The sequence below is a fragment of the Balaenoptera physalus genome, assembly GCF_965194825.1.
Source record: "Balaenoptera physalus genome assembly, chromosome: 18".
NCBI lineage: Eukaryota > Metazoa > Chordata > Mammalia > Artiodactyla > Balaenopteridae > Balaenoptera > Balaenoptera physalus.
The window spans coordinates 68410216-68435725 of record NC_138899.1 but is presented as its reverse complement, the minus strand read 5'-3'; the positions used below and the strand labels follow the sequence as shown (position 1 = coordinate 68435725).

Genomic DNA, 25510 nt, shown 5'->3' with positions numbered 1-25510 from the left:
TCACTTTAAATTCTATCACTCTGGGAATTTCTCTGGGAGAAGGGTTATTTTTTTATTATTAGAAATATTTGTAAAACATCAAATCTTGTTCCTAAGAACTTTTCTTGTTGTCAGTATTTACAGTATTTGTAATCTTTAAAAAGTGTATCTATCTCAGATTCAGATACTGTCTTTTTTTTTTCCTGCCTTTTCCTCATTTTACAGTCTCTCCAGCCGTTTTGACAGTTAACCCAAACTGATCTTCTGAGACTGTGAATCATTAAATTTGTCACATATTTGCTAATTACTAAGTGCTGAGATGGATATAATATCAGAGAGGTTTAAAATGATGAGCTAAATTGAGAAAAATGTGATTTCTCAGCAAACCACAGTAGGATAGAAGGAAGAATACTTAAAATTTAAATTTTAACTATGACTTCAATAACAAGAGGAAAGGAAAACAAGGTTTTTACCAGCTACTTTGAGGTTTTCTACCTTACCATGATTTGCTGCAGATCTAAAACAAAATTTCTTTCTATGAAAAGAACAGAGAGAGATGGATGATGTCCTACTGTTTAATTTCCTATTATTTTGCTTTACTATATAGTTTCAAAGATAAACTTAAATGAATTGATTTTAAAAAATGGTTACAGTTATTTTATGTGCAGAATCACCAGTTCTGCAGAGTAATTTGTACTTTTAGAAGGTGTATCTGTTAAGAAAATTAAAAAGATTATTTACATATGGCTAATGAGACATGTTGAAAGGCTTCAGAAGACAAACATACTAAAAAAAAAAAACCCCAGAACCCAGAGAATCAGTCACGGGACCTGAAGTCATGAAAATCTGGAATTCTAAAACCTAAAGTTACGTCTTGTAGGCTGCATTTGGGGGCAGGTCCACCGCAGTTTGTAAAGTGTTTATTTAGCTTTGAGGATTAGGACTTGGAGCTACAACGGTCAGAACCTGTTTTAAACATTCCTATGCCCCCAACTTTAATGAATATTCTTTTCTGAGCAACAAAATTCCATGGCAGTAACACGTTCGGATTATATTTTCTATAGTATCACATTTACCCAGGACCCATGGTAATATCATCCACTCGACGATGGTTGGTGGTGGACCTTGCCTGTTCAAGTCTGACCTGTCGATGTGCTGAGAGGCAAGCAGCAGCAGGAACAAAAAAGTCAAATAAGATGCTGTGTGGCAGATGAACTTGATAAATGGCTTTCGGATGAACAGTCCGAGGGGGCTTTTGGGAGCTATAAGGTAGCACACAGAGAAGACGGGAAAGAGAAGTCCTATTATGAAACACGTCACCATCTTCATGGCCCAGTGTCTTCTCCTCCAGCCGGGAAACTCATCGTACCAGCGAGATGCCAGCAGTTGTTGACAGTTGGGCTGAGCAACAAACTACAGGGAAAGGAAAGGAAAAGTGAGAGTCAGGGTTACACGCAGGGGCTCCAGCTCATCAACAGGAACACAGTGTTATCGTTCAAGTTACAAGTTCTGTTCAAAACGTAAAATAATTTTATGTTTACACCATCATAAAGTGCTTTAAGCCGTTCTGTGAACAAAGCTCATTTATTGAACATTTTATACCCACGGCAAAGTGCTGAGTGCTTAGCCAGACACAACAGGGGTCAAAATACTATGGCTGTACCTTAGGAAGCAAAGATAGAGCTGAGGACTAAGAATATCCATAGGATGTATTGATAACTGAACAGAGCTGTGTACAAAGATATACACATATATATGCATATATAAGAATTGTGATATATATATAGGTATATGACATGAAGTAAAAAATGGTACTAGTGGTTATTTCTTGGTTTAGTGGTTATTTTCTGGTTAAGACATTATACTTTTTTCCCATTTTTATACTGGGTGTATTTTTAATATTTTCTACAATAAACACATCAGAAAAAGTAAATATATTTTTAATTGGGTTGAGGCAATAAGAAAATCATAACTGAAAGCATATTACATTACCAGGATGTAAATCATCATAGCTGAATTTGGTGGAAATAAAGCAAATACCCTACCTAAGTATAATCAATTACCACATACAAAACATTTCACAAACATGACATCATTTTTATCCTTCCAACATGTTTGAGATGTAGCATAGATCTTACTCTATTTTAAGGACGAAGATGGGGGGCTTATATGAGGGCTATAAATTTATTCAAGAAGATTACATATCTAGTAAATGATGAAATGTATGGCTATCTGGTCCAAGATTCTTTTTTTTCTGTACATGATCTTTCTCATTGACACTGACAGCTAAGCATTATATAAATTCAGAGGGAGTTTTCTCTTCCAGATGGAATGGTCCAAAAATGCTTCCCAGTGGGTCTGCGCTCTGAAAGGGGAGATTTGTATAAGCAGAGAAGAGAAGGGAAGGCAAGGCATGCAGGTGAGAAAGTGTATAGTGTGTTTTAGGGATGCCCTATGGACACTTTGGACTGTAGTAGAAGCTTTAGGCCCTTGTTAAGGGACTCAAGAAAGTTCTGTTGGCATCAAAAATAGACCCACCCTAGAAGCAAACTGAACACCTGGCCCTTTCATGGGACTCTCCCTGCCCCAATATTTCCTATTTTTCTTCTTCAGTCTTAGACTTTATGGATCTCCTTTAGGAGACCCTTACTTGACCCTTACTCTTTTCTGATGGGTACACAGAAAGTGGCTTGATGATCATAAACAAAAAGCTGTTTGAAAGTGAAAGGAGAGACGGGTGATTGATTAAAAGAGCAGTTCAATAGCTGAGATGTGCAATCATATGGGCTGGATGTCAAATGAGTTCTCATGCAACTGTTTCTCTTCATTTTGTCTTAGATATTGTGTTCATGAAAAGATATAGTGGGCAAAGCCACATGTATAAATGGAATTAAATGTATAATAATAGGTTCAGCAAGTACAACTAAAACAAGATAAAACTGCATTTCTTCAAGACTGGGATGATGGGGCTCGCCTCACTATTTTGTAAGTAATTTATGAAAGTAAGCTTCAAGCTCCGTAGTTAGTAAAGTTAAATTTTATAATCCAAAGAAGAGCTTTTCTTAACACATTCCTTACCTATTATTTTGGTCAGAGTCAAGTGTTTGAAAGTCACAATAGAGCTTTTGCTGATATATCTGTAGAGTACTGGTCATTAACAAGTTCTGTTCTCTTAGTTAGTTTCCCTCACCCCCGCCCAACACACACACATAATCCTTCACGTCATCATTTTATACACAAAGCATAGTCTACCATCTTTTTGCTATTTTCTCATATAAAATATGTTCTGCAGTTTTCTTCATTAGAATTTAGCATGAAGACCATAATAGAAGGGAATTAATGAAACCTATGAAAAATGCAAGATATAATGAACAGTTGCTATAATCTCAGTAATTCTCACAGATTGAAGAAACACTATAAGGGAGTAAGCGCGAACAACACATCTGACTCATGCAAAAAAAAGTAAAAGAAAGGGATGTACTTTGTTCAACACCGTCTGGGTGAATTCTAGGACTAACATACTCTGCCCTTCTTAGCCCAGATCTCATTAGAGCATGAGACACCCCAGGGCAATTGAGCAAATAACTTTATTGGGAGCACTTAAGATTTGCTTGGAAAAATATTTCCGTTGCCTAATACACAAATATAGACCGTGTTAAATTTCCTAGAAGAAGCAAATCATTTAATCCTCATAGAACACCTGCCATTGCCAAGCACTCGGTTAGCCTTAATTTTTACTAACGCTTTTTCTTAAAAGATCTTTTTCTTTAATTATTGGAAAGTATATATCTGTGCTTAGTAAATGAACAGTGTACAGAATTTTTTACCAAACACAGACACAGTGAGGTTTACATACAGGTAAAGAATAGAGGCAGGATAATATAAGAAGAGCAGGAGTGGGTGTGTTTAATACACAAGTTTCCCAAAATGTAGATATTATTTGGCTACAAATTTGTTCTAATCTTAGGATTGAAACAACTGCAAAAGTATTCCTAAGAATCGCTATAGATCTAAATATTCTCACAATGGTTTTACATCCTTCTTCTTCTACACCTGTTTGCTGCATGTCTACACCAGCATTCTCCAAATTGTAGCCCATTCATTAATAAATATTTCCATGAAAAAAACAGTTACCAAGTTAAAGATTAAAAAAATTAAAATTTTATATTACAAAAATTTTCACAGCGTTTAACTGTTAAAGTAGATTAAAGCACTTCATTTCTCTCATGTGTTCCTTCCTTCTTTCTTTCCTTCTGTTCTTTGCTTCCTTCCTAGATGCTTCCTTATTTGTACTTTGTTTTTTCTTTGTCACCCCTCTTCCTGCCTTTTTTTCTCTCTTTCTCCCCGCCTCCTCGTCTCTTGGTTTCCTTGGATTATTTAGAGACTACTCAGCTGTACGCCAACCCCCTTTGAAGGACCCCCTCAGAGGGGGCCACCCTATCTCTGTGACACTTGCCATTGGTGTATTCCAGCAAAGCCCTCTTCAGGTGGGCCCTCACATTGCCTGCTGGGAGCGTAGAGGTCGCGCCTCCTCTGCCCCATCTTTCTATTGCACGGTGAGTCACGGGAACCACCATCTTCTTTACCATCCCAGGACTGCGGGAGGTGGGGTTTCTTTGAAACACACCGTGTTACAGCCCCTTCTCTCTCTGCAGTTGTTGGCCGATTACTAAACGATTCCTGCCATCACATTAAAATTCATATTACAACATTATAAACATTCAAATTCACATTTGTGCCATGAAACTAGAAAGGACACTCTAAAAAAAGAAAGATTTCCTCTCTTTCAATAACCTTAAAAAAATTTTTGAAAACCTAATCTCATGATTATTTATAAAACTGTTGAGTCATGGAATTTTAAATATTGAAGAAACTGTGAAGATTACTGAATCTAATCTCATTTTTACAAATAAAGTGAATTCCAGTACCAATGATTGAAAAACAACTACTCAAAGTATTAAAACACCCCAAACCTAAAGAAAACAAATAAAAAATGTTGAAGAGAAAGGAGATAAAGCTGAAAAGTGAAAACAAGCAAACAAACAAAAAACAAACCCAAACAACCGAGAAACCTCACTGCTATGTGGCAAGGAATTAAAATATTAATTGGATATGGACAAAATAAGATGAAGAGAATTCAAAAATTAATGGAGCTCTGATAATTAAAATAACTATGGATTAGATTTCCTATTTGTTTTTTTCTTCATCTTTTTAGTTTTTCAATATATTTTTCTAGTTTAAAATTTTGTATCCAAAGTTCAGACTGTGGCCATATTCTCTAAACAAGCAAAATCTAGATTCTGGAAGCAACCAACCTGGCACCTTAGTGCATCTTGACTAAGTCAGATAGTTACATGGGAGTTTCTATTGGCTGTTGGACGATTATAAAGAGAGTTGAAACTTTTGGGTTGAATGAATTAAAGTGATTTAGGTAAGGGCTTAAAAAGGACTGCAGATTCATATACATGCCAGTTTCCTCTGGGTCTTACTATTTACTTCTTAGAATTTCAAAAATAATCTATATCCTTTGGGGTTTTATTTCCTCTGCCCAAGAATGTTTTTGGACAACTCATTTTGTAATGTGGATAACAAGGCTTAAGAATGATTTGTAGGCAGAAGAGCTTCAGGGAATTACTTTGTCCATAACTGAAAACCCTTTTTTCTTCTACTTCTGCCCTTAACTCCCTTCATAGCTGCCAATGGCCTTTAACTGTCTGGGCCTTTCTCTGTTTCCTAGAGATAGCTCTAGTTGTGTTCCTAATTAAAACAATTCTCCAGTCTCCTTGAGCATGGTCATACTGCATAACTAATCACTCACCTACTTCATTATTCAAAGCATCATTTTCATCTGGTGCTCTCTAGTTTGATTAAGCCCACAGTATTGTGCATCATCTATGAGTGGGGCATTGGCTAGATAAGTGGGGAGAGGACCGAGATCTGTAAGAACCAGATATATCTTTCTTCTAGGATCTCAAAATCTGTTGCGTACTGATAACGTGACTGGGTAACTTAAATACAGAGCATTACGTGACTTGTTAGAAAAGAGGTAGAACGTGTAGGAGGAATTATGCCCAAAATGAAATAATCAGGGAAGATTGAAGAAAGGAAGCAGAATTTGCTAGTTAGCCTGAGATAACAAGTAGAATTTTGACAGGCACAGCTTGGTAGGTGGATGTGTTTTAATTCAGATTTAGAGACTATCATGTTAAAAACTTGAGGATGGAGATAAGCAAGTTCAGATGAGCAATCCCTTGTTCTAGAATGTTACATTCAATGGTGAATATGCTAGAGATGTAGTATAAAGGGATACTGCGGCCATATATCAGGATACAGATAAAAATGTTTATTGAGGCAATTTCTCAAGTCTAAGTCCTTGCTGCTCAGTGGAGGCCGAGGCTGGCAATACCGAGAGACAACTGTACGATCACTGATAGTCTTATACACAAATATATAAAATTTATTCACTTTCATTGAATTACAGAGTATTGCACTTATGCCAACTTTAATATATTTACATATTTTATAACCTAATTTTAATGAATATAATGTCACAAGATGGGAGATTAGTTTAAAAAGATTTCTATAAGAAACTTACACTGAGAAGATAATAATAATTCAGGCATATGGAATCCAATAAAATAACTAGTTGACTGAGTTTTTATCAGTGTCTTTAAAAGGTAAAAAAATTAATGAAGATTTAATCATATCTGAGATGACATTGGCTAAGAAGCCTGAGATTAGTCAAGAAGACTGATTGATAAACTTTAGGTTCTTTCCTCCGCAGGATATTGGCCTACAACTCCCCTGGCTCTGTCAAGTCAAAGAATCTCCTATCCAGTCATCAAATCACATGATTATTTTCCTTGGACAGGCATGTCAAATTCAGATTTGCAGATTGGAATTCAAGGAATAACTCAAAGCATATCACTAGGGCACCACTTCTGATGTCTACATATCCAGAAGGGAAGATGACAGCTAAACTCCATTTGACAGTGCTGGTGAGGCGGGGGCAGGATTCAACTTCTTAAATCACTTCTGGGCCTAAATTCAAAATTGGTTTGGCAACTGAGCTAGGATGATGAGTGGGCAATAACGGGAAGCAGAAAATGCAGAGACAAAGGAAATATGGTGGGAGGTGATAAACCCAACATTGAATACATTAAACTATTGAACTTGGCAAACAAACAAAATGAGATTTTGGTAGTGGGAAGGCAGAGTCAATAGATATTGTTAGTTCTTTGAAAATCACAAAGGGCAGCAGTTGGTAGAAATTCCACGTCTCTTCACCAATAACCCTCTTCAGGGTGCGCATGAAGAGTTGTTTTAAACTATCATGGAAAAGAGATGAAAAACCGCCAGTCATTTCTAAGTGGCTACCTAGATGCTTTCTTAAAAATGAAGAGAGATGTGGAGGCAGACAATTATACAGTTGTTTTTTTTTTTAAATCTTTATTGGAGTATAATTGCTTTACATTGTTGTGTTAGTTTCTGCTTTATAACAAAGTGAATCAGCCATACATATAAATATATCCCCATATCCCCTCCCTCTTGCATCCACCCTCCCTACCCCACCCCTCTAGGTGGTCACAAAGCACAGAGCTGATCTCCCTGTGCTATGTGGCTGCTTCCCACTAGCTATCTATTTTACATTTGGTAGTGTATATATGTCCATGCCACTCTCTCACTTCGTCCCAGCTTACCCTTCCCCCTCCCTGTGTCCTCAAGTCCATTCTCTTTTGAAGGAACCACCATTTGACTGTTGAATCATGTAGGTGAGTAATAGGTGAGAATGGTAGATGGAAAACAGAGGACAGCTTGTTCCTGGTCCTGGCCAGCCCTCAATGGGCTGGTTTTCCAGTCTCTGATGACAGTTTCTGCAAGAAGAGTGGCAGTTCAGAAAGCGTGGTCCCCTCTTAGTCTCCTGGAGGAAAGCCTACTGAGGACTAAACTCTGCTCTATTATCTGCCATGAGGACAAGTATCCAAGAGGCAAAAAGAGGCACTACAGGAATGAATTCTAGTTGCTCTTTTGAGATGAAAGGATACAGTCACTCATCTTTCCCCTTTTCTATCCCTTTTCACATAATTTCAAGACCAAGTATTTCTGAGAAAATTTTAAAAAGAGACTAACCATGGTATGTGTGGATAAGAATTTGGAGAAAATGGAACTCTCATACATCGGCCATCAAAACGTAAATGGTTGGATTTCCCTGGTGGCACAGTGGTTAAGAATCTGCCTGACGGGGCTTCCCTGGTGGCGCAGTGGTTGAGAATCTGCCTGCCAATGCAGGGGACACGGGTTCGAGCCCTGGTCTGGGAAGATCCCACATGCTGCGGAGCAACTAGACCCGTGAGCCACAACTACTGAGCCTGCACGTCTGGAGCCTGTGCTCCGCAACAAGAGAGGCCACGACAGTGAGAGGCCCACGCACCGCAATGAAGAGTGGCCCCCTCTTGCCGCAACTAGAGAAAGCCCTCACACAGAAATGAAGACCCAACACAGCCAAAAATAATAAATAAATAAATAAAAATTAAAAAAAAAAAAAAAGAATCTGCCTGCCAATGCAGGGGACACGGGTTCGAGCCCTGGTCAGGGAAGATCCCACATGCTGTGGAGCAACTAAGCCCGTGAGCCACAACTACTGAGCTGGCGTGCCACAACTCCTGAAGCCCACGAGCCTAGAGCCTGTGCTCCACAGCAAGAGAAGCCACCACAATGAGAAGCCCACACAGTGCAATGAAGAGTAGCCCCCGCACACCACAACTAGAGAAAAGCCTGCACGCTGCAATGAAGACCCAATGCAGCCAAAAATAAATAAATAAATAAATAAATAAATAAATAAATAAATGTAAATGGTCAACCACTTTGGAAAACAGTTTGCAGGATTTAAAAAAAAAAAATTTAAACTTACACTTACCATATGATGGGCTTATTCCAATTCCAGGCATTTCTCCAAAAGAAAAGAAGGCATATTGCCATACAAATACTCTCATACAAGTGTCATAGTAGCTTTGTTTTTAATAGCTAAAAAGAAGAATAATTCAAATTTCCATCCACCAGTGAATGGATAAACAAAATGTGGTATATCCAGGATGTAACGTACAACATGATAAATATAATTCACATGGCTGCACGTTATATATGAACATTGTTAAGAGAGTAAATCCTAAGAGTTCTCATCACAAAAATCTTTTTTCTATCTCTTTAATTTTGGTATTAATAGGAGATGATGGATGTTCGCTAAACGTATTGTGATCATCATTTCATGATGTACGTAAGTCACATTATTATGCTATGCACCTTAAATGTATACAGTGCTGTATGTCAATTATATCTCAATAAAACTGGAAGAAAAAAATGTGGTATATCCATGCTATGGAGGATTACTCAGCAATGAGAAAGAAGGAACTATTGATGTTCACACATGGCTGAATCTCAAAATAATTGTGCTGAATAAAAGAAGCTGGAGGCCAAAAGAGAATATGCTGTATGATTCCAGTGACAGAAAGCAGATCAGCAATTGCCTGAGAAGGGGTTGGGGGGCGTGCAGAGAAAGATCATAGAAGGGCAAAAGAAAACTTATGGGGGTGACAGACACGTTTACTATTTTAATTGCGGTGATGTTTTCACAGGTGTACACATATTATAAAAAATTACCACAGTATTCACTTTAACTACGTGCAACTTACTGTGTGTCAATGTTACCTCAATAAAGTTGTTCAAAAATGGCTGCCCCTATTTTGCTGGTGCCAGAAAGCACATTCAGAATGATCTGCCTCCAATCTGTTACCAGTCTTACCAAGTTGGCTTCTTTCTCTTGGATTCGTCTCATTTTAATTTCAATTCCACTACCATGAGATATTATCATAACATCAGATATCATTATTTCAGACTTAAACTAGGAGGAAAAAAAAAGGTCTACTTTCTGCCAAAGCCTATTAGCCTCTGAGTTCTTTCTCCAACTAACCTATGTACCATACCGCTGAGATGAAGGGCCTTGCAAAATGCAAATTTAACTGTGTCTCTTTCTCAACTAAAAGTCTGTACTGTCATTTCATAGTCTCCAGGAAAAAGTCCCCAGTTTATGTAAGGCCTACCAGGCCCTGAGCTCCTTTACCATAAGACTCCTTTCCTCCACCTTTGCATATTTATAGTGCAGGCGCACAAACCCTTCAGAGTGCTCTGACCATGTCTGGACCTTTCTTACTGTTGTACGGTTGCATGTGCTGATACTTTTGCCTGGAATCATCCATCTCCTATTTTCTCAGAGTAAATTCCTGAGTCTTCCAACTCAGCTTCTATTCATCTGATCACGCTTATAGTCAACTGTTCTTTTTCTCGGTACTGATATTGTTCCTTGAACATACACCTACAATTGCACTTCTTCCTCTTATCTCCTGCATCTTAATCATGGGTTGGAGTGAGCTATTTGACAAGAGTCTGTCATTTTTCATCACTTGATCCTTCGCACCAGTGCCTGGCCCTGAGATGTCAATGGATGTTTTCTCAATTGAATTAACTGCTGAACATAGCTCAGGGTTTATGAATCCATTTAATTAGGCACTAACCGCTCCTGTAAGTTCCACGGAAAAGCCTGGTTGAAATCATTAGCCTCAACAATAAGAAGGGCACTTTATATTCCTGCGCTTATTTCCAGAAAATACAAAGTTAGCTGCCTCTCTTTCTTCTGAATATAATGTTAATTAGTCCAGGCAGCTTCCTAGGAGATCCATGGTGTTGCTTGAGTATAGGATGAGAAGGCTGCCTCAGTCTAGGTTAGAGGCCAGTTCTTAGAAGCTATTGAAAATCAAGTTGTTCTTGCAAAATACATCTTTACAAGGAATCCAGAGGCAGAGTATTTCAAGAAGTTTCCAAGGAAATATATTTCAGAGAAATGTAGTTCATTTCCATGAGAATCAATGAAAGAGGGACGAGAACTTGAAGTGGCGAACATGGTCTTCAGGATTCTGTGATCCTCTTAACAGTGTTTTAAAAAAGATAATAATGATATTCTTTTCTCTACCTTGCTCTTTTGTGCAATCAGAGGTATGCACGTCTGATGTGTCTGATGAAAAATGTAAGAAAAAAAAGATAAACCAACCTCAAGGAACTCATTTCCTTGACTACAAAACCATTGGTGATGCCCAAACATTGGGAAGAAGTAGCAATGCTGGACTTTTATGCAAAAAAAAAACGCTGATGTTAAAAATGCATACGTATAAACTACAAATTTTTAAAAATCATTTTTAGTCTCTATATGGAGGATATTTACTGTTCACTATTCATAGAGAATTGAAACACTTTAAAAGTAGATTTAAAGTTTTATTCTCCTATGTCATGAACATATATAAGACAACATCTATGGATAGGTTAAAGCAAATTGTGTATTTTGACTTGGAATTCTCCATACCCACTATCATTCTGTTCCGAAAGGTAATTATATCCCCAAACTTCATTTCATCAAGTTGTTAAGCTTCTGTAATACAATCTGTTTGTAAATTAGGGATTGCCTCTAAAAGATTTTCAGTAGTTATCTTTAAATATGACAAGATGTGAACATTTCCTACGCCAGCACCAGTATCCATTCCAACCTTCCCCCACTGCCCCATCCCACCACCCATGCTACCACAATGCGATTCAGGTGGTCCTACGGATGGTCATCCAATAACTCTTGGTCCTCCTGCTAACCTGGGATGCCCAAAATTGCGTACCTCCTTTCCTAGCAGCAGAACCAAGACTGTCCCTCTAGTTCTATTTTTATTTATATATTCATAGCTATACTTAACTAGAAAGGGTCTGATTATGAGATGAAAAGAATTCATACAAAATGACAGTGAATTGCATTCACCTTAATCTTTCATTTGCATTTAAGAAATAATAAAAGATAGTGAATGACAGAAATTTAGGTCCCAGAACTGAAGGAACCTTGCCTTTCTGCCCTGGGTTCTTCCCACCACGTGTCTTTGGTCTGAGTCTTCTGATCTAACTGACCCTGGCGAGGAAGGGCAAGCAGTCCGCATGTCTTCAACCTTCAATGCTGGCGCCCTCTCTATCCTACAGTAGGGATTAGATTTCTTGATTCAAACAAACGAGAAGCTTCCATACTTGTTAGTAAATAGAGTTACAATCTCAGCAAAAATAAAGATAATGATAATTACACAGAATGCCTCTTTTTTTTTTTTTTTTTGGTACCTAGACTTTCAGTCAAAAGAAATGAAAGCTATGAGGAGGTTTACAGATGCTCAAGAATTTCTTGCTAAATTCTTCCCTAGAGGTGGAAAGTCCATTTGATGGCAAGAAGAACCTATCTGCTTCATGTCATCTAGACATATTATTGCCAACTCTGAGTAACTATTTAACCAACTCCAAACATTTATAATGCAATTTCTGGTGCATCATGCATATGAGGAAGGTAGTCAAAATGTTTACTTACATTTCTGTCAGGATAATTTTACTTTACCTAAAACATTGTTAAAAGCTGAAGATGGTTTGAATTCTTTTTCCTTTTACTAAATTCAGTAAGACCACGATACATATTCTGGACATTTCCATAGGCACCTCATTCCCTAATCCCAAAAGGATTCAAAATCACAATAGGAATTCAAGAAGGGAAGATTTTCATATCTATTCCCAGAATTTAAGAACAGTGAGTAAGGGTCTACAAAACATAAGATTTAAATAAGAAGACCTAATTTTCAGTACATCATTTATTTAGTTAGTTGAAAGTTAAAGTCCCCAAGAGTGGCAAAGAAACTTCATTTTTCTCTCTCCATATAAATAAATGGCATCCAAGTAATCTTGGCCTTCTCAGTACACTTAAGATAGGTTTCTTATTTAGCAAAGCACTAGAAAAACTTTTATGACCTAATTTCTTGGGATTGACATAGTCTCGCTCTTCATCTTCAGCATGATAATCTTCTGTTGTGTCTGTACAATTTACGAGTCTGCCCAGAGAAGGAAATGTCCTCCTCCAACTGGAGCGAAGTCCAAGGCAAAATTTTCCACCCCAGGACATTGTGGAGGCAGAAAACACCGGGCAGGGAATCATGGGGAGTCTCTTTTGAGACAGTTTTCCACAGTGTCACTGCAGTCTTGGCCTCAAAAGGTGGCTATATGTTTAAAGATCGAGAATATTTTTGAGTTGGAGATCTGGAACATTCACTCATTATCTAAGAGGTGATAATATCTTCTGGTACTAAATGTCAGTGTCCAGACACTGCCCAAAACCCAGATTTGAAAGGAATTGAGAACATCACAAGGATCTGCCAATTACATTAGAGAGATGTCAAATACAAAGAATAAATAAATAAATAAACCCCCCCCCAAAAAAAGATAGTCTTATCCTTGTGAAGAGTATGGAATTAATATTTAACAATATTATTGATAATAATCACTGTAGAATTACTATATAAGTGACAAAGGCAAAACTTTGTATGGGAAGCAACTAAAGAATGAAAAATTACATCCTCTTTCATCATTCATTTTTCCTCCTTTCACATACATACTCAAGCTCCAGAAATCCTCTGTCCCAAACGCAACATCCTCATTCAACCACTTCAGTCACCACCCCATCTTCTTCTTCTTCTCTGGCCGGGATTCATTCTGAGAAAGCGGTCCAGGATCACCCTTCATAGTGGTGGGCTTTCTATATATATTTTTATATCAGCATCAACTATAATATATAATATTATAGTTAACTCTTTACATCCAATAGAAATTGGTATATTTATCTCTGTATACCTCCATACCAACTTGATACTATTTATTTCTGTATCTATAATGCTTTGCAGACTTTCTGGTACCAAGATGATTCTTGAGACATAGTTTTAGAATGAATGAGTAAATATATGAATGGCAACAGTAGAAAGACTGACTTTATCCACTGCTTTCAAAATTGTGTCTAGGTTATTTTACGGCTTTCATGCTGCTATGTAGCATGGAAGGAGAGGCTGAGCCTAAACATATGGCTGAAGGCTAAAGAAAAAAGGGCAAACAATACAACATTCCTTCTAAAGGAAGTCAAAGGTCTATAGCACAGTATGCAACTGGCTTTTCTACTCTGTCCTAAGAATTAGGAAGAAAATTATTTTCTCAGTAAATAAACATGATCATGATATATGGAAAAGGAACTACTTACTTTAATTCTGTTACAAACTAATTACCGATTTCTGACTCTTGCTGGATTATGAGATTTCTACTCTCCTGGTTTATGTAAACATTGAGATAAGACACTGATCCCCGGCTCATGCATAAGACTTGTGCCTAAGTGTTGATTGTGACTGTATTTTAATAGGCAATGCTTGAAGAATAAAGTTAATGAAAAAATGCACAAAACTTTTTTTTTTGGCTGCTGGTTTGAGTTTTAGAAGGAGCTTCTTATTTATGTTTTTCAGATTTTGAGAAGATAAGTACTACCCCTACCCCCGAGAAAAAAGTAGTTTATAAAATTTTCTCCTTCTTATTTTTCAACTATAGTAGAATTCGTTTGATAGCTTTGGTGTGAAAGTTATTTGTTTTCACATCAAAGAGAAGGATACGCTTAGAAATATAAATACCAGATGATTATTTCCTAGCAAAATATACTATTCAATGTATACAGTCTGCTTATCAATCATGTTATTTGTCCCTTCTCCTGTTAGAAAAATCTTCAGCTGATGAGTAGCCTTCTTTATAGGGCTTGAAATCTGGGATGTATTTGACACTTGGATCCTACTTCAGTTTGGACAAACTACATTTCAAGTGCTTAACTGCCTCATGTAGCTAGTGGCTACGTACTGACAACACAGGTCTAGTTTTTTCAAATTAAAGACTAACAGATATCTTTTGAAATTAAAAAAAAAAACTCTAAGAGGATCACTGAGTACTGAATGCAGAGAGCCAGCAGCTCTTAATAAAAAGTCTATTCTAGAAGAGAGTGACTGTACCTACTTCCCTGACAGACCTTCTCTCCAAAGGGTGACAAGCAGGTAGTCAACTGGATTTAATGATTTCTGCACGTCTTCACCCCCATCCCCCAGTGCTACATGGTGCAGAGCATTTGCACTCCTCTCTCCTCTGTATAGTGTCTGTTCCTTGCAGTGCTAAAAAGAGATTGAATAATGCGGCTCAGTAAGATTTCAGAGTGCAGCATCCAGTCGCAGACCTCTGTTCTGAGGATAGACTTTGGAGGCAGGCAACCCCGTCTAGGCGATGAGATGGCCTGACGGCTCCCACTCATTTCTCATGGGCACCCGATCAATAAGCAATCCACTGGTGTTAGTTGTTCCTATTTGAACATGTAAATAACACTGGGGTAGTCCAGCCTATCAGTCAGTGCCATCTTTGAAATGTAACATTTTTTATCAGGAAATCAGGTTACTTTCCTCCTTGCTAAGATTATCTTTACGAGCACGGGTGGGCTGCTCAGTTTTGATTTGGGAGCACTTCCTCACTGGGTTGGCCTGGGAGAGGTCCTGCCAAAGGGACATTTGGAGACCCTAAGGGCCCTGGAGGAGGTAAGTCTAGAGATGGGTGACAGGCCAAAATGGATAAGATGGGGGCAAATTAACAAACATCTCAAATGTCCGGGATCTTAAAACTGTAAATGCCTGGCTTATTATTTATCTGCTTTTATTTCTCAAAGGAGAAAGAAATATGTGAGGTTTGTTTTGTAACATTTATGAGGCACAAGATTGAAAAAGCTGGATGAAAAGCAAAAACACCGGTTCACATACACACACTCTGTGTCAGACATACCAAGATTTGTCTTTCTTAGAAAGTTAGAGTGGAAGGTACTTCAAAAATCATCAAGCCTCACCTCTTGGCTTTACAACCAGGAAACTGAGGTCCAGGAAGGTCAGATGAATTTTCCAGAGCCACAGAACTAGTTAACGGCAGAGGCAAAGGTAGTTCCCTCTCAGGTGTGGTGCTGACTGGAATGCAGGGTGAGGGGCAGGAGCTCAGGATGCAAGTCAACCCCCGAATGAAGTCAAAGTTGCAGATCTACAATCCCAGCTCAGTAGTTATAGACTTTGGATAGTGGCAGTGAGATGGTAGCGATCTACCATCACCTTCTGCCATTTTGCATTCTTTTATGTAGATAATGAAAGATACCAAGTCAGTAATACTGGTTTAAGCAAGTTCTAAAAATTGAATGAAATAAAACTAAGCATTCAGTTCCAAAGTACCGGCTTTGCGGTCAAGAGGGCTTTTCGTTTCTTTTTCTTGATCTTCTGAGTCCCTGGGATTGTTGCAGATGCCGTTTCTCATGCTCTAGATAACTAATAACCTTGAAAGAAAAAAAATAATCCCTCCAAAGAGAAATGAGTATTTCCACTGCCTAGCCTCTTAAATCTTACTTGATGTTTTCTAAATGGAACTAAAAGAATTTCTCAGAGTTAAAGGATCGAGGGAGAAGAGTCATTTTATGTGGGAGGAGATGTAGTAGTTTGGATGTATATAATCAGGGGCAAAAAAAAGAAGAGAAGCCAGACAGAAGAAAAAAAAATCCTTGGGTGCTTTGTTTTGTAGTTTAGCTTTTCTCAAACTTTCCAGACAGGGCAGAAATTCTAGAAGGTCAAGGAGAGGAATCACTTATTGATCCTAAGGGTAAAAGGGGTAATTTTCTCTGCTAAACGAGAGATGTGCTCAGGAAGATGAGAAGATGAATGCAGTAACCAAGCAGTGACCACATTTAATAAGAATCTGTGCATCCCTCACTTCAATTTCAACACTTACATAGGAAGTGTCCGGGTTCATCCCTGTGCATCCTTTTCCCTAGCTCCAAGGATTCAAGCAATCACTGAGAAGTACGATTTTTTCCCCTACATTTCTATTTCTCACTCTCTCCTCTTACCACTTAGCCCAAGCTACCATCATGTCTTATCTGAAACACTTCAGTTATTTTCCCCGCTCTATTCTAAACACGGCACCTAAAGAGATCTTTTCAAATCACACATTTAATCATGCCACTTCCCTGCTTAAAGCCTTTTAAAAACTTCTTGCAGCTTTTAAGATGAAAACACGTTCTTAATGAGGATCTGGCTGATCTGGCTCCTGCCCCACCACTCCACAGGGTTTTGCAAACCACTCGCCCTATGGTTCTCTGTGCTCCGGTCCCTCTGGTGTCTCCATCCCCACAGAATGTGTCCCAGATGATGCTCGCTTAGTCTGCAATGCTATCCATACCCCCAATCCCTGCCCACCCCACGCCTGTACCTCTTTATCTCCCATTTCTCATTCAGTCTGTCTGGAACATCTAGACTAGTTCAGACTGCCTGCTGGCATGGTTATATACCCGCCAATACACTCCTTCATTATACTTTTCAAAGACTGCCCTCATACACTTATTTGGGTAATTCTTTTTTTATATTATTCTCTTCCACTAGACTACTGGGTATATAAGGGCCAGAACTATACTTGTCATACTCACCTCTGCATTTCCGATGCCTAACAATGCCTGGCCTGTGTAGGTGCACCAATAATATTTGTTTAGTGAATGCTAAATAACTACATGTATACATGCATAAATACATGAATGAGAGCAATGTGATTCTTATCTCTCCTCCCCTAAAATAGTTCTCAGTGTCCAAATGAATTTACAGAACTCTCACGGCCTGAACGTGAAAGCTCTTGTCTATGCTTAACTTTCAGATTTGTCCACCCTTTTCCTGGGACCTACACCTGAATATGGCTGGATGGTATAGTATGAGCCACCTGATGTCAAAGCTGAGAGAGACATGCCATTTGCAGGCTAGACATGCATATCACCTGTGCCAATATATAGACCTATAAGGAAACCAACAAGGTAAATCCTTTTAGCTAGGGTTGAATAAGGAGCAAATGAATACAGAAATCTTTCGTTTCATAGATAATAATAATGTGGTACTATATTAAGTGTGTAGGCTCCAGAACCAGAAAAAAGACCTGTCTTTAAAATGAAGATTATAAAAATAGTGGCCGTGTTTTTTGAAGAATAAAATGAAACAGAGTCTAAGAAGTGCTTATCATAGTACCAGGTGCAAAAATATTACTTCTTTCCTTTCTCTTGCCTTCCCTTACCTATGCACATGTCTGCATTGAGGCATTACACAGCTCAAAGCAATTTGCAAGTACTTCTGTATTCACTCCCAACTCTGCAAAGGGAGAAGTGGGTTTACTAAATTGGATCATGTGTTACTTACTCCAGGCATTGCATTTGACCTTATAATAAATTATTATTCACTGGATCATAACATCATAGGCAGTTTCGACACACAAAACTCCTGAGAGATTTGCTGATTGAAATGTGATCTTGGTAATTATTCAGAATTGGCAAATATGAGAAACTGTCTATCTTTCTTCTCTTATAACTGTATATGGAGGTTTGACTGTGGCCGGAATTGAAATGCTGACTAGGAACTATCCTTGCCAACCTTTGTATGACACAGCAAATGACTCAGAGGAACTGTGGGAATGTGCCTCGGCGTCCCGGTCCTTCTCAGGAGCCAAGGTCAAGCCCTAGGCTTCCTATTAATTTTTTACACATAGGCTTATGGTATGTTCTTAAGAGCTTCTAGACTTGATAAACCTTTGCTGGAATTAAACATATTGTTTTTATGTGTTTGTGTGTATTTTTAAGATTAAGAAGAACATGACACATTTTTTCTCTTTTAGCTGCAAATCAAAAGCAGAGAACAAATACTATTAAAAACAAATTTTAATTTTTTTCCAAGAGAAAGTACCTTCTGTGCTTGCTGTGACTTCTTGTATAGTCTCCTAGATGAGGTAATTGCTTGGGCTATCACTTTACCCTAAAGGTCTACGGAGATTTTACATATTAAACAAATATAAGAATTACAAGTAGGAAGATGAACAAGTTCATTAAAGAGTGGGTGCTTCCTGATATAGGAGAAAAAGAACTGGAAAAAAGTTAAATTGGTGAATGTATTTGATTATATTAGTAGTTTTCCTAAGGAGTGTAGAGATACATTTCTATCTTACTACTAAAAATTCCTAGTAAAGCCTCTAAGTTACTCAATTTCAACTAAATTTTCAATTAAACTTTGAATCCTAAAATTACAAATCCATTCTCCTCAAGCTATTCATTTAAATGTACACTTCTATTTCATACCAGCATCCTTCAAGCACGGATTTCTTTACCATACACTTGCCTACAAGGGGTGGTTCGTGAACTATGCTTATAGTTCACTGGCTTTGAGTTTCTAGCCAAGTTTTATATAAGAAAACTTCAAAACTGATTTATTCTTTTTCAAAATAAAGTTGAACTCTGAACCTATATAGTATATTTAAAAAGTGATTGATATGAACTCTGAATCTATCTAGCATATCCAGGAAGTAGTTAATACTATGCGTATGTGGTGGGGCATGTGTGTGGGGTTTACCCTGAGGATTTTAAAGACATTACTGGTGAAATATAAACTTTGATTCTTAAATATTTTTGACATGAAAAGTCAGATAAACATCTTAAAAAAACACAGTCTCTCTACTTAAGAGCTATTTTTAATTGTTACACATCTCAACAAGCATGCTATTTTTAAACTAGGAAGCTGGAAAAAAATTTATTTTTAAATTGTCCTCTGAGTTTATTTTCCTCATAGCTGTTTCTCTTGGGTACATCTAAGTTTTGTGGGTTTTTATTTTATTTTTGGGTTCATATAGAAGACTACAGTAAGAGAGAATGGTAAAATATAGACTGAATATATGTTTATACACAGATGTACACTTTAACTCTGACATGGTGATGTAGGGTAATGGTAAAATAATACATATAGGTGGGAAAAAATCAGTACTAGGCTGCCCAGTAGATAAAAGCTTATTTCTATGACAATATTTCACATTCACCATGTTTTACAGGGAGCTATGAGAGAGAGACATAGGTTCAAGAACAATTTTCAAAATTGTTAATAGAATTTCCTCCTCATCAGTGAATTACCATAATTTAGAGATTTAAGATAGTTTATACTGGAGTCTTTCACAAAAAATGAACAGCTAATAGATGAAAGTATCAGAAAATAGTTTTAGAACAGAGTACTACTGCTGTTTTACAAAGTATTTAAATATATATTTTAAATACTATTGGTTCATTATTATTATTACTAAAAGACAATCAGTGAAGGCTGACCCCTGGATGATTCACATGGCAAACTAGCAGACAAGGACTTTAGAGCACCTATTATTACTCTGCTCCAGAAGGCAAAGAAATATATGGTCAAAATAAATAAAAACATAAGAAATCTCAGCAGAGAAAGAGAAACTATATAAAAGCCAAGTGGAAAGCTTAGAGCTGAGAAATAAAATATCTAAAATTTAAAAATATTACTGAATGGGCATTACAGTAAAATGGAGATGACAGAGGAAAGAGTAAGTCAATGTGATGAAAGATCAATAGAAATTATCCCATCTGAAGAAAAAAAAGAAAAAAATGAAATAAATGAATACAACCTCAAGAATCTGTGGAACAATATCAAAAGGTATCATTGAAGCCTCAGAAGAATAAGAGAAAGAGAATGAGTCAGCAAAAGGATATTTGAAGATAACAGCCTACATTTCCCCCAAATTGGTGAAGGAAATCAATTTACAGATTTAAGAAGCTCAGAAAACCTCAAACAGGATAAAAATGAAGAAAACCACGTTAGGGTACGTAATATTCAAATTTCTAAAAAGTAAAGAATAATAAGGCAATCTTAAAAGTTGCCTGAAAAAAAAGGCACATTACATAGAGGGAAACAGCAAATTAAAATTATTGCTGCCTTTTCATCAGAAATTATGGAGGCCAATAAAAAGCCTGAAAGAGAAAGGCAAAAACTGTCAATGCAGAAGTCTATAATTGGCAAAAACCTTCTTCAAAGATGAAGGAGAAACAAAGACATTTTCAGATAAAAGAAAACTAAGAATATCAGTTGGTAAATATGCTAAGAATTCTTCTGGTTGAAAGGAAATGATTCCACAGGAAAACTCAGATCATCAGGAAGGAATGAAAAACATAAAATGCAAATAGATTAAAAAAAATTTTTTTTCTTATGATTTAAAAAATGTACATGCCAATATTTCAGGCAAAAATTAAAACACTGTCTTGTGAGGTTTGTAATGTATGGAATGTTCCTGTAACTAGAGCATAAAGGTCAGTTGTATGGGGTAAATGAGCCTGTTCTGGGGCAAAGCTTCTACATTTTACATGAAATTATACAATATGAACTCTAAATAGATTGTGAAAAATTAAAGGCATTGTAGTAGACATAAGAATGGCCCCCCAAAGATGTCCACATCCTAAGTCCCAGAACTTGTAAATATGTTATGTTCCATGGCAAGGACGAATTAGGTGGCAGATGGTATTAAGATTGCTAATCAGCTAACCTTAAAATTGGGAAATTATCCGGGATTATCCAGGGGGGCCCAATGTAGTCAGAGGGTCTTTAAAAGATGAGAAATGGAGGTAGAAGAGGAGGCCAGAGTGATGCTCATGGGAAGGACTAAACCTTTTGCTATTGCTGACCTTAGAGATAGAAAAAGACGTTCATGAGCCAAGGAATGTGGAAAGCCTCTAGAAGCTGGAAAAGGCAAGGAAACTTGAGTCTCAACTGTAGCTTCCAGAATGAATGAGGCTTGCCAATACTCAGTATTAGCCCATGAGACCTGTGTCAGATTTGACATATAGAACTGCAAATAATACATCTGTGGTGTTTTAAGCTACCATACAAGCAGCAAGAGAAAACTAATAAAGCAGCAAGAGAAAACTAATAAAGGTATATCTTGCAATTCTTAAAGCAGCCACTAAAACACAATGCAAATATCTACCATGGATCTTAGGAGGAAAGAGTATTCCAGATACGAGCCATTCCTGGTAGAGCGAAAGCTGATTCTGTTCTTGGCTTTGGGCTTGACAAGCTGAGCAATAAGGCTGTTATTTTCTTCTTCTCAAAGAAGTTGAATAATATCACAGTATTAAGGCATTAAATCTTATGCATCATATTTATGGAGGCGTCCTCAAGCCCTGAGACAGTTTTGACTATGTTTTCCAACACTTCTACCTGGAGTGGTTATTGGGTTGCTTAGTATGAAATTGATTAAAATAAATAAATATAAAAAGGCAGCTGAATCAGCACTCTCCAGAACTGATAGCTGAAAGTCTGATCCTGAGGAGAGAGACTTCAAAACTATGTAAAGGACAGATTTCTGCTATACTTTTATATAGGCCTAAATAGCTATTAATATCAGCATTTTAAAAAATCCTAAACTTACAACTAGATCATAGAGTACAGTAACTGAGATTCATTCCAAAGCTCTGAATTATAAAGAAAAGGTTATGCTCTGTGAATTTTGTTTAAAAAAGAGATAACATTGTACATTTTCAGCCAATGATTCTCATATGAACTGATGACATTTTAAACAAAAAAATGTTGCCACTTAAAATTCAACTCTATGGAATGTTATTAGCATTATTTTTATATCTCTCCATTCTCCAGTATCCTTGGATAACAGACTTGCTTGCATATTCACTCATTGCCCTTTCCGAAATGGGTTGCCAAGATTTTCAGACACCCAATCCACACAGTCACCACACAGAAGCTAGATTACTGGCCTTATCTCAAAGCCGAGGCTGCTTATGTGTCCTGGGATACTGATTATTTTTCCTTAACAGAAAAAGCTGCAAAACTCAAAACTCTGCCTCTGGAGCCAAAGACCCAGCCAGAGTTGTATTAGCAACTGGTGGTCCATGAAGAAATGATAAAACAGTAAGCAAAAACAGAATGGAAAAAGATGAGAATGTACATAGGAAGGACAAAAAATAAAAAGGTTCAATACAACAATATCTCAGTTATATGTTAATAGCTGTTACAGCTTCCTGGCACCTAAACTGTAATCACACGATCAATGCTATGTGTGTAATATTTACAACAATGCTTGTTTGAACAGATAAAAGTCAATCTGTATAAGGAATAAAGATAGAAATTTATCAATATTATTAAAAGCATTTTATTTTATTAAAAATTCATTCTTTACTTAAAATAATTCAAAGCAAACTCATACAAAACAATTGTATTTTTGATATGTTTGCCTAAATATTATTTAAGTAGTATCTCCCCTTCCCTACTCCCAAGGGAGCTGTCTACTGTTTTTGTCTCTCCTTGTAGAATTTACCAGTGTCATTAACATAGGGGGGCAATCAACAGAAATTACACACAAAGCTTTGTTACTTTCTTCTCACCAATGATCAACTTATTGTGCCACACAAAATCCTTTAGAAGGACTACTAACAAGGTATTATAAAAATGCATCGACTGGCAGAAAAAACATTTGTTGAGCTCATATACCACATGCCGGTGCCATCACAGATGCTGACTATAGCAAAAAAAAAAAGAAAGAAAGAAAAGCACAGTTCTTGGCTTCAGGAGCTCACAGTCTTATGAAGGGGAAAGAAATGTAAAAAGGAAATTATAAAGTGGTAAACGTGCATGCTCCAGACATAGAAGAGGGAGTGCAAACCCAGCCTGAGAGAGCAAATGTGGGACCTTTCTGAAGCCGAGGCTTAGCATCTTGAACAGGGAGTAGGATCCAGCCAGAGGCAATGGTTGTATTTCAAGGTAATAAAATAACGAGAAAGTTTACAGGGGTAACGTTCACAGATCACAGCACAGGAGAGGAAATAACAGCAATCTGGAATTGCTGAGCATACAGCAAAAGTCAGGAGGGGGTGAGAGATGAGTCTGGGCAGGAAGTCAGCACCCAGATATCATCTATCCTGTTGAGGAGACTGGGTTTTATTTTATGGGATGTACAAAGTAAGGGATAGGAAACCAGGTTACAGTTTTAAAATAACATAATAGAGCAGCATTATTCACAGTAGCCAAGAGGTGGAAACTGCCCAAACGTCCATCAATAGATTGTGTGGTGTGATTTTGGATGGAACGAGATTGGAGCCATGGAGCAGGGAAACTGGGTGAGACACACTAGTCTAAAACTTCATTAAAGAGGGCAGGAGGAGTAAGGCTGGAAGGGAGGAAATAATTTGGGGAATATTAGGGAATATAATGGGCAATAAGATGGGCTCAGGGCTGCCAGAGAGCATAAGTGGAAGCTGCAAGGCTTCTTACAACCAAGCCTGGGATGTTACAGAAAGTCACTTCTCTTGCATTCTATCGGTTCAGGCAGGTAGCCAAGGCAGGATCTGATCGAGGAGAAGGGTAATTAGAGGGCATCTCTCAAATGAAGCCATCTTTAATCTACCACATCAAACTTTGGGAGGTGATGCATATAAAATAATCAAGGAGTAGTCTCAGATTTCTAGCATGAGTAACTGGGAAGGCCTTATACTCGAACAGAGACGACAGAAGAAGAGCCAGGCTTAAAGGGGAAGATAATGAGTTCATCTCTGGGCAACAGCAGTTTGAGAAAATAATAAAGATTATATGGATTTATACATTTAAACCATGATTAAATTTCACAGATTTTAGGAAAGCCATGATCCTGAGGATTGCTGATCCCTTTACAACCTATTCTTTGTCATCTTCTCTAATCTCAACTCCTGCCACTCCTCTAATTTATGATCATTTATTTAGCACTCCTATGTCCCAAGCACTATTCCAAGCACTAGACTTTCACTGATAATGAAGTCAGACAAGATAACAGATATAGGTGAAGAAAGACAGATAAAAATAATTAAACACACAAATAAACAGAATATTTTCGGGTGTGATAAAGGCCATGAAAACAACATTGTGATGTAAAGGGAATGCCTGAGAATAAAGGGTGAAGGAAGAGGGCAGTGATTAGGCGGGTATTCTAGATCTTTGCTGGGAAGGTGATAATATGAACTGAGACCTGATACAGAAGCCATCCATGAGTGCCAGGCAGAGCGAAAGGCTAAAGCAGAGGCCACAGGGTGGGAACGAGGGCAGAAAGAATGAAGGGATTCTTTAAAACTCCTAGAGGAAAACATAGGCAGAACACTCTTTGCCATAAATCACAGCAATATTTTTTTGGATCCATCTCCTAGAGTAATGGAAATAAAAGCAAAAATAAACAAATGGGATCTAATTAAACTTAAAAGCTTTTGCACAGCAAAGGAAACCATAAACAAAACAAAAAGACAATCTACAGAATGCGAGAAAATATTTGCAAACGATGTGACCGACAAGGGCTTATTTCCAAAATATACAAACAGCTCATAACAGGTCAGTGTCAAAAAAACCAAAAAAAAAAAACCCAATCAAAAATGGGCAGAAGACCTAAATAGATATTTCTCCAAAGAAGACATACAGATGACCAAGAGGCACATGAAGAGATGCTCAACATCACTAATTATTGGAGAAATGCAAATCAAAACTACAATGAGGTATCACCTCACACCGGTCAGAATGGCCATCATCAACAAATCCACAAACAATAAATGTTGGAGAGGGTGTGGAGAGAAAGGAACCCTCTTGCACTGTTGGTGGGAATGCAAATTGGTACAGCCACTATGGGGAACAGTATGGAGGTTCCTCAAAAAACTAAAAATAGAATTACCATATGATTCAGCAATCACACTCCTGGGCATATATCAGACAAAACT

General features: G+C 37.5%; 1 protein-coding gene across 4 annotated transcripts in view; it reads right to left on the bottom strand.

Moving 5' to 3' along the window:
* The window catches only part of TRPC4 (transient receptor potential cation channel subfamily C member 4), a 171653-nt gene that overhangs the window by 49715 nt on the left and 96428 nt on the right, over positions 1-25510 (bottom strand). For 3 of the 4 annotated variants that reach the window (XM_082435554.1, XM_082435553.1, XM_082435555.1), the window contains one exon: positions 1056-1392. In XM_082435554.1, coding sequence (XP_082291680.1) covers positions 1056-1392 — 337 coding nt within the window. Of the gene's footprint in view, positions 1-1055; positions 1393-25510 lie in introns of those variants that run through there. The other variant, XM_082435556.1, reaches the window with a different exon arrangement.